This window comes from Alosa pseudoharengus, unplaced genomic scaffold, assembly GCF_046254945.1.
Source record: "Alosa pseudoharengus isolate Yale_2024_CS ecotype anadromous, Long Island Sound unplaced genomic scaffold, YU_APseudo_1.1 YU_APseudo_1.1_scf_11, whole genome shotgun sequence".
NCBI lineage: Eukaryota > Metazoa > Chordata > Actinopteri > Clupeiformes > Clupeidae > Alosa > Alosa pseudoharengus.
The window spans coordinates 30,386,679-30,397,734 of record NW_027468576.1 but is presented as its reverse complement, the minus strand read 5'-3'; the positions used below and the strand labels follow the sequence as shown (position 1 = coordinate 30,397,734).

The 11,056-nt window shown below is 41.2% G+C and overlaps 1 protein-coding gene across 1 annotated transcript in view; it reads right to left on the bottom strand.

The window, feature by feature from the left end:
• Positions 1–1,026: 1,026 nt before the first annotated feature.
• tsc22d2 (TSC22 domain family 2) overlaps positions 1,027–11,056 on the bottom strand; it is a 29,763-nt gene continuing 19,733 nt past the window's right edge. The window contains exons 2-3 of the mRNA XM_076278830.1: positions 3,761–3,812; positions 1,027–3,423 (exon numbers count right to left, since the gene is read on the bottom strand). Coding sequence (XP_076134945.1) covers positions 3,133–3,423; positions 3,761–3,812 — 343 coding nt within the window. The 3' untranslated portion in view covers positions 1,027–3,132. The remainder of the gene's footprint in view (positions 3,424–3,760; positions 3,813–11,056) is intronic.

The window sequence follows — 11,056 nt, the reverse complement described above, 5'->3', positions numbered from 1 at the left end:
AGACCAATCAAAATTTGCCATTCTTTTTGGAAATCATGGACTCGTCTGGGCTAAAGAGGAGAGGGCCTGTCTCCAACCTATCCAACTTGTTTTAGTGCTCAGTTCAAAACCCAACATCTATGACGGTGTGGAGTTGCATATTAGTGCCTACAGCATAGGCATCTTGCACATCTGGCAAAGCACAATCAATTCTGAATGATGTAGCAGGTTTTGAGCAACATATACTACCATCCAGGCAATGTCTTTTCCAGGGAAGACCTTGAATCAGGAAAACAATGCCAAAATGAATTCTGCACATATTTAAACAGTATGGCCTGTTAATGTTAATGGCCTGTCTGCAGTCCAGATCTGTCAAATTAGGTGTATCATGGATGGAATAAAAAACATGACATGTTGAGCATCTGAAATCCTATATGAGGCAGTAATGGGACAACATTCCATTCTCAAAACTCTAGCAACTGGTCTCCTCAGTTCCTAAACATTTACAGAATTTTGAGAATGAGAGATGAAGCAGCACAGTGGTACACATTTCCTGTCCCAACATTTTTTGAAACATGTTGCTGGCATCAAATTCAAGATGAAAATATATTTTCCATGAAATAGAACATTTATATGTTATCTATGTCCTTTTTGCTGTTAAATCTGGGTTTACGAGACTTGTATACATTCTGTTTTTATTTGCATTTTACACAACGTCCCAACTTTTTCTGATTTGGGGTTGTAGTAAAAACAATAACTCTTGAGTCTTCATAGTGACATTTCCTATTCAGTAGAAATGTTAGTGTAAGTTCATTGTGACAATTAAAATATTCAGTAGAATTGAGTGTAAGTTCATTGGGACATTTCCCATTCGTAGGAATGAGAGTGAGTTCATGGGACATTTCCAATTGAGTAGATATGTGAGTGCAAATACATTTTTCTTATTCGTATTTCATCCAAGAAATTGTCTGAAGTTCAAAAGCACCATAAAAAGTCTGGTAACCTGCATGTGAACAGGTCAAAAGGAAATAAATACCACAAGGCATCTGACATGATTGGGTTGTTCTAAATAGAACAGTAATTTATTTTGATGGAGAAAACAAAAAAAAATGTCAGAAATAGCACATTACAAGGGCATTTCTTTTTTTTAAAAGATCTCTCAAAGGCTCAGTGATCAAGTTCATACAATACAATTTGCTTGTTTACTAAATTTCCTTCAGACAAAACACACAATGCCAGTGGAGAATGGAAACGAAAATCTGGCAGAGGAGACGAGACTGTACAAGTAACCCATGTGTGTTTGGTATGGATTCATACTGAGCTACAAACTATGACCCAGGTCAAGTACAGAAGCAACGGTACAAGAGGCACAGAAAACATTTAGAAAACACAGAGGACATATCATATGCTTCTCACAGATCTGGCGCTTTCAAATGAGATTGCTTTAAAAAAAAAAAAAATAAATAATAAAACACACAACTGTTCATCTTTTGTAGGTGCTCAAATTTTGGCTTTCAATTGCTATGTTTTAGGAGTTTCAGTACTCAAAGTACACAGTTCTGAATCTAAATTATTACATGTCAAACATGTTAGAATTGTCCACACCCCAAAACCTTTTATTCTGCATATGAAGTACATCACTGAACATTGACAAGATGACTGCTCACTTCATTTTTGTACTAGCGCATTTTAAATAACTCCAAGCAAATCCTCCAGCAAAACACCATCTACAATACCCTTCCACCTCTCTAAACAGCAACCCTTGCGCCATTCTTTCCAAGATGACAGTTGTTCACAGACTACTATGTTACGATAAGAGTGCCGAGTACAAACATGAGGTAAGAAAGTGGTTGGATTATACATCATGCAGAACATGCTAAACAGATCCCCCCCAAACAAAACGGATGTGAAGTAAAAAAAAAAAAAAATACATAGTGTGCATTACAAAATTAAAAAATAGACTTACACAGCTTTGCTTCTTTGGTTACAAACAGGTTGTTGAACAATTTCACAGCTTTTTGCCCCCACCTCCCAAAACAAACTATGCGCCTTTTTAATTTTCTCAACTAGTCTGGGGATGTATGGCAATCATCTCACCATTCTCAAAAAAAGAACAAATGAACAAGTTTTCTTCATCAAAATATCTCACTATAGATTTGTTAAAATTTGTCATTTCATAAGAACTGGTGTTTCACCTGTACAAACTTGCTATGCTCTTAATACTTTACACTCTTTACAAATGTACATTCATTGTAGACTTTACCTACTGTTTGTTAGCAATGCCAGTTTTATAATTGCCATTAGTGTCGAGTTGTCATAGGGATTTCTATCGTCTTCACCGTGTCTAATTCATGTGGTGCAACATTCAAATGTGTGACTATTTGAAATTTCATAAGCCAGGAATTTTATCCACTACTAAACTATTTCTGTGGCATTGTTCATTTACGTTATGAAAATAGCAGCCCAGTAATAAATAAAACAGCAAAACAGTAAAATCTGAACTGTTGTCTTTATCTGTCGTTTTCATGTTGAATAATAAGCTCAGGAGACAGAAAAGGAAGGGGGGGGGGAAATGACTGAATGCGCAGTTCTTGCAACATGAAAACAGGACTTTTAAAACCAAAAAGGAAAAAACAAGGCTCACCATCGCACCCAAGACCCCCGTTTTCCTAAATTAAGCATTCATTCCCCCTCAAAAGTGTCCAATTCCCTGTCAAAACTCATTCCACAGAACCAACACCTTAAGCAGGACTTGCTGCAGCTGGACAAGCTCCTCCGCACTGCCTCTAGCCAGCCAGCCAGCCAGCCTTCCCGCTCTTCTCCGTACTCCGCACAACCTCCTCGCCCCCTCCGGCACCCCTGGGCCAGCCCCTGCTGCGGATGCTTGGCGCACGGCCAGAGAACAGGAAAGCACTCACATGATGATTGTCTAATACTGGGAAGGCCACACAACACAGCACACTGAAGCATGGCTCTTCACTAGTTAAAAGACGTCGGTGGCAAAACAAAAAACAAAAAAAAACAAACAAGGCTGATTTTTTTTTCCTTTCTTCTTGACAAAAAGAAAAAAACTGCAAAGATGTTTGCTCTTTTTTGATTCTTAAAATGTTTCTACACATCCCGTGCCGTGCCGGGAGACACAGAGAAAGCACTTCAGGCGGAGGAGAGGTTGTGGGGCTGGAGGGGGGGGGCTGCAGGTTCGGCACTGGTGGGGGGGTTCTGCTGGGGCTGATAAGGCTGCTGCTGCTGGGGGGGCGACGTGCTGCCCGGGGGGGTGGTAATCTGGTTCGAGAGCTGGGAGAGCTGGTCAGTGTTGGCCAAAGACTTTAGCACGGCGTTCTCTCTCTCCAGCACAGAGTTCCTTTCGTACAGCTCTTTAATCTGCTCCTTAAGGACCTCCACCTCCTCACGTACAGCATACATTAGATGGCTTTTCACCAGATCCTGGTAGACAAACACAGCCATATAAAGTGTAACTATAGGAAACGCATTAGGGACAGTGATGGACAGATTTAAACCTCAAAACAAAGTCAGGTCGGTCAGTTAAAACACTTCAGAACATGATTAACATTTTCAGTTTTCTTTAAATTCTCTGGAATTGTGCTACCACTAAACAATAATTTGAAAGTTCAAAGTAGGATCTTTCAAGGCCACTGTGGTTATATGATGACACACTCTGATATGGTCTCACCGCCACTTCCCATCCACTGCAGAGTAAGAATAGCTACCCTGAGCTATTTTAAGATAAAATATAGGCTAGGATGAAAACAGCCACACTCACCATTGCCTGCTCGATTTTATTATCAATGGCTACAACACTGGCTCCAGAAGCACTGAAAAGAGAAGGAGAGAAATGTTAGGATGATAACATTCCAACATAGTGAGTGTACCCTCAAAAAAAGGGGACAACAGCAGACTCAATTTGAAAGAACAAGCTCCAACAAGATCATTTATGACATCAAGTCAAGGAATCACGTCTCAGGAATCCTGGCAAGATATCACAATTCCATGTTTTAATGACTCATCTGATCATATTTGCCATCTCCCAATAAGATGGATCATATTACCACGCGACAGCTTAAACCTACTGTCCTGAGATCACATCTGTAGTTTACACGTGAACAATGAAGATGGCGCTGCGGTCATAAAGGGCAGGGTGTGGGACACTAAAAGCGGATCCCCCCCCCCCCCCCACACACACACACACACACACAGACGTGCAAACACAAGCACTGAAAACGTTATTGTCCGGAAGAACACATTAGTTGGCAACACAATGCCACCTCTCAATAGGTAACATTGAGCCAGCTGCAGAGCGCACAGGCCCCACGTGACAAGGCATTTTGCGCGTGTGGTGCACATCCACAAGCACCGTAAAGGCACACCCAGTAGACCCTGATGTCTGTTTTTTTTCATGATAAGGCAGGTAATTTGAATAATTAGTGATACATTTCAAGGCACGTATAGCTAGTAATACTTATCGCCAATCTGAAATACCCCCACCCATCCCCTCCAAACGTAAACAAACGTCACCGATTTATCGGATTCTTTTCAGGTAGCCTACCATTTAGTCTATCAAAAGTGTATAATTTCCCAAAGTTTGTGACGGTTCACGTATCAAGGTATGATTTGAACTCCTATCATTCCGAATAAGGAACACGAGTTGGCCACGAGTCAAATGTAGAGAAAACAGACTTTCTGTACCCATAGAACGTACACGATAAGCAGCAAATTGACACAAATCCACCCACTCGACCTGTAAAATCTAATATGTAATCCTATTTTGGGTTGGCGCGGACTAAATTGCATTCTCTTCTCCAGGGAACACGCTGTGCTAACACGACAGAACATAGACTACCCCTTCTCAGGAAGACCAAGGATATTAATGTTGCAACAATACGTATGGATTTACTCACTTCGTTCTGTGCAAAGCCGATAATGCCTGCGTTACACCGCTGAGATCTCTATCCTTATGATATAAACTTAACCAGTTTATCAACACAATCCCATGCTCCCTCTGTGCTGCCTCTCCGTCGTTTTCTGGTGAACAAAGAGACCTCCCCGCAATGCACTACTACTCCAACAGCAGGCGCTCCAGCGGACGCTGTGGGCTCAGCTGTACGCTACTATATGATGCATTGCAGCCTATACACTGTGCAAGTTTACAGTGCTAGTGAAGCTTACAAGGCCACATGCAATTGCGACACTAATGGTGTTGGTGGCATTCGTTCATCATCGATTCATCATCACGTCGTTAACAAGGAGAATTCAATAGAACGCCTATAGCATCGGCTACAGATTAAGGCAAGCTTATTTACCACTTTAAACAAGTTAATACGGTACCACGTCAACCAAACACCAAAACGGCCATCCACATCAAAAGTTAAACCGGTGCAGTCCTAACTGCAAATATAGGCCACAACATCAACCGATCCTATTCATCTGTAGCCTACATGTTGCCAGCGTGTTATGTGCACGTTCCATACGTGACGCGCAACATGTCAGAATGGCACAGAAACACTATACACACACGCCTCCCCGGCGGCGTTTTGGCTACATGAAGGAATTTTTAGAATATCTGGTCCAGTGACCTAGATAAATGGCCAATATATCCCCCTTTCCCACCCACACTGCCCATGTCCCTCCGAAACAACTCAAGCCTAGAACATTTGGTTACAATTCAACGTTGCAACAGAATCAGAGAACTGTAGGCTACACTTAAATTCCACCTGACAAACTTCACAACACACATCTATTCTAACACTTAGAAGCACATAAGCAATGTACAGAAATGCCAAGACCAAGAGATTGTTACCTGCTGCATCGCGCTCGGTAGCACATCAGTCGCCCCGAATAAGGTGGCGATGAACCGGGGGAGCAGGGAAGACTGTAACTCATTTTGCACCTCATGTCGAATGTTGTTTTCTATCAATTTCTCCTTCAAAAGTCAGAGGAAATTCACTCACACGCGTCCACAATCAGACTGACTACAAACTTACTTCCGAGGCAGTTTTAAAGACTCGAGGAGAGAGGACGCAGTTCATAAGGGGGAGGAGTTGCGCCACGACTGAGTTTGGCGACGTGAGGAATGTGCCTCGGTACAGCTAGGCCCTTCTCTTTATTATTCTAAGCATAATCTAAAGTTCCTTTTAGTGTTATTCCTCCACCCCATGCTTTCCCTCAATTCTCTCCATCCTGATCTCTACAGATTCACACTTGAACCCAACATAACAGGAAAATATGCATGTTTTATGTTAGAAATACAAAAAAAAAATCGCCATATCCCACCAATAATTTATCAAAATAAGTGGGCCAATACCGAAACTGACAAGAACTGCACTGACTCAGCAACAGCAAACTGATAACAAAATCAAAACAAATGAATGACGCACTATCCATATAAAAAAGTTTCTCATTACTCATGCTTTGTCCTACATAAACTGATCAAGAAGTATCCTATAAATATTGTTACATCCTAAACGCCTTAATATAATGTGCATGTATCATTTTCTGCTAAAGCAACATTGGTTGTGTTTACAGTATACACATCCAAACTGACCTCACTCTCTTCAGGTTCAGATAAGATTATTTTTTCATGGGTGTAGTTACAGTCTCTGTGAGTAAGCATGAAGCAGAAAAGTATCTCCATGGCTGACTGATACACCGTGGAATGTTTTATTGCAAACCACTTACTCCCTGGCTGCCACATTTCTCCAGCGTTGGTAAATGGAATGGCCTACTTTCTCTGAGCTAGGTGGATGCCTTGGCCATTGTTCTGACTGTTTAGTGGTTTCTGCTGGGAGGGGAGCGAATTCAGCATGTGCCTGGCAAGGCAGCTGACATTATGTCTCCCAATCCCCTCTGCTATCTCTGGACTGCCATCTAATTGTTTATCCAAACAGTTGGGGGACAAGACATTCTTGCCTTTGAACACTGATTAGCATGGAAGGGACAAGAGCAAAGATAGTACTTCACCAGCTAGACCGGGAATGTGTTTATCAATGCCGGAGCCGTGACAACATTGTCAACATCACATTTGGATTAATGATGGTGTGTGTTTGTGATGGTATCCCATTCTTAGAGAATGAGGCAAAACAGTGCCCCCCTCCCAAAAAAAAACCCAACAACAATGGTGCCTGTACATATTCTTCTAGAAGGCATATGAACTGCTTATGTAAGGACAACTTGCTGTGTCACCACCAAGAAAACCCTGCTGGGGACCAAAACATGTCAAGCACTGACCCTGCAGAGACCATCATATCACTTTTTTTTTTTTCAAAACACCTACTCAAAATCTGTTCTTGATTAAACACACACACACACACACACACACACATACATTTTATTTTTCCAAAACAAAAAACACATACATGGGGAGCTTTAAAGCAAAACATCCCTCTCTACTTGCTGTAGCCGAGGTGTCCTGATCATCTAAAAAGCTGAGCCTGCTGTCGATCGCATTTACATGCAAATGTATGATTAAGGCTCTTCACTTTTGTATGCTAATGGGTAATCACCCAAATGATCCCAATGGGCTCAACAATGGCCTCTCCGATAAACATGTCATAGGTCTGAGCTGATATTCCATGGCACCACCACCAAATGGGTACAGACTGCTGATAAAGGGGACGGTGTTAGTGTAGTGGTTAAGGAGCTGGGCTAGCGTGCAGTAGCCTGAAAGTTGTCGGTTCAATTCCTGGCTTGAGCAAGGCACTTAACCCCAAGTTTCTCCAGGGAAAATGTGATCCCTTGTAACATAGCTGACATATGTAAGTGTCTGCTAAATGTAATGTAAAGTAATGTAATAAAGAACTTAAGACTGTCTACAGATGTTATGCGAGAAATGGTCCTGAGATTAACTAGTGGTGGGACGTTTATTTACAAGCTGTAGGTTATTTCAGGGCAAGCTTGCTGGACATGGTCTGAGGGTTGGTTGTGGTCACTCGTGGCCAAGGATGGGGCTGCAAAGACAGCCTGTCCTCTGGATCCAATGTGCAAATTCTGAGAAACATGTTCACCCCAGGGGGCACATGGAAGTACACGTTCCAAGGCTAACCCTAGAGCCATCAGGCCACAGCCAGGTGACCTGGTGCCAGGATATCACGCCCTCGCATGTACGTACACACACGGACACAGACGATACCACACCAACCACTCCACCCCCCAACATACTCCCAAGAAATCAAAGTCGTTTGATTTGAATTGAGTCGTAAAGCAAGCTCTTGATTTCACAAGTGAAGCTGTACCAGTGCCAAACCTCACACCAACAAGCTTATGTAACAGCTTTGCATGATAATGATGAATTTCATTCTCAAGAGCTGAATGGAATGTCAAAGGACGCTCACTTGCCTGTTGTAACCCAGGCAGGCTTTTCACCCAAATATCCCAGGCCCCCCCCCCCCCCTGGGATGCCCTGCCGGAGGCTCGAGAGCTCGTTACAGCCCTTAAATCAGAGTCATGGGTAGGCTGTCCATCATCCCCCTCCAGTCCGTTGCTGTAAACAGAGTCAGAGGTTTCGTAAATACAGCCAGAGCACTAATTCGCTCCCCATTCTTTGCTCTTGTTGCATAATCTGAGCGGAGCCTTCACGAACAGCTGGGAAGGGGCACAGGTGGAGAGGCTGGGGCAGGAACGGACATCCCGTGGCAGGACACATCGCCTGAGGCCAGACAGGGTTGCGTTCCTGAGGGGTGTTTTGATACGAACAGCACACAAGCCTTATTTCTTTGATAAAACAACAGTACACACACACACACACACACACACACACACACACACACACACACACACACACACACACACACACACACACACACACACACACACACACACACACACACACACACACACACACACACACACACACACACACACACACACACACACACACACACACACACACACACACACACGCCACTGGCTGTTATGGGTGACAGTAGTCATTAACGGTCCTAACCACATGAATTAAATTTGAATATTACATGAAAAGTCCATTTTATAAACATGCTATGACAAAAACATCAGACTGCATGAGACTTGAAATTGAACACACAGCTCATGATCTGTGTGTGTTCAAATTTAGAGCAAGATCGAAGACCACATTAATAAATAGGACCTTTCATGTTTTTTTGGCTGCTTATTCTGAGCAGATGATTTCTTTAGTCTGTGTTCTCTCAATGCAGTACCAACCAAAAATGCTTACCAAATTGTAAACCAGTGGTTCTCAAATGGGGGTACGTGAGATTTTAAAATATACACACATACATACAAACACACACATACATATATATATATATATATATATATATATATATATATATATAGAATCCATGCAAAAATACTTTAAAAACTAATCTGATAATGATTTTTATGTGCACACAAAATGTGTTGATAATTATTTTATGTGCACAAATCTTTATTTAGAATTAAGTTAATTATTTCTTTCTTTTTTTTTAAATTATATCTTTTTATAGTTCAAGAGAGAACACTACAAATGAGTGTTTTGCATATTTATGAAGTTTTAATTGGTTCATTTAATAGTATTAAATAGTTATATGGTCATTGTTTTCACTACATTAGTTTGAATCATTTGCAATACATTTAGTCATGGATTATTAAAATTTAAAATGTTCAAAATATTTTTTTTCCAAATGTTTGAATTTTGTATGTATTAATTTGACACTCATGACACAGTGCTCTGTTTTAAGTCTTCTCAACTAAAAATGCTTTGCGCTGGTTAGGGGGTGCTTGTCTGAAAAAATATTTCACAGGGGGTACATCACTGAAAAAAGGTTGCGAACCACTGATGTAAACCAATTAATATTAGTCCTGATAAATTTACTTTTTTATACAGCTACAAAAATCTTTTGCAAATTCTCAAAAAAAACCTACCTGGCTTTAACGGAGAATATAGCCCCATCTGGTGGAACATTGGGTCTTAAAAAGGGTCCCCAGAGTTGTTCTAGGGTACCTTTCAACACTTTATTTATTTAAATTGAATCTGTATTATTTATTTTTTTGGAGGGGAAAGAAAATCACTGGCCTGCTCTTAGATGTTGGTGATGTAGAAGGTCTTTTCTCTGAATTAAGAAAAAAAAAAAGATGTGTTCGTGTTTTTCATGTGATCTATTTCTTCTCTTCCATGTTTTGCCTTCTTCATCCTTGCCTTAATGCTTGGCCAATAAAGGTCAAAGGTTGTTTAAGCGAGCCATACACCTACACCCCCCCCCCCCCCCACACACACTTTCAGGAAAAGCCCAGGTCTCTTGCGTAACCATTCATCAAGTTGATGGTAATATTTACATCCCCTAATACATTTCTTGGCTTAGCTTAGTTTCTTTCAAGAGGCATTCTCTATTTAGTAACTTGAGTAATGTGCTGCAGAACCTTCTGCTTAAACTGACGCCCAAAGAAAGTGTGCCCTTTCAACAGCCCTTGCCATGTGGAAGGTGTTAGCAGCACTGCAGAATGTGTCTGTACTGGGACTACTAGTTTTCTACAACCAGGCAGGAGTGTGAGAGCCTGACACCCTCAGATGGTTATTATTAAGGTGTTGGGCAGTCAGGAGACAGTTTACGGTCACTGAACCTTAGCATTTGCATTGATGAGTAGGCTACTACAAATTAATGAGAAGTTTAGGGTCCGTTTACATTTATTCATTTAACATATGTCAGTTCTATTTCAAGGGACTACATTGTCCCTGGTTAAGTGCTCAAGGGCACAGCGGTGGAAGCCAAATTGAACCCATACTTTTCAGAACTTTTCAGGCTACCGCATTCTAGCCCAGCTCCTTCACCACTACTCTACCACCTGGTACATGTATGATTTGATCTACTGTTTTTTTCCATTTATTTACTTTGTAATTATATTACATTTAATTCTGTTACAAATATGACTTAACAACACCAATTCATAGAATGCTTATATAACATACTCAGGAAAACATGTTTTAGAGTTACTGAGAACTAATCTTTTTTTTCTATCTGAAATGTCGACTTTTGACCTACTTCAGAAGCTGTGAAGGTGCACTGTGGGTAAATGTTGCACCTTTAATGTGGTGTTCACAGATCACTTATTT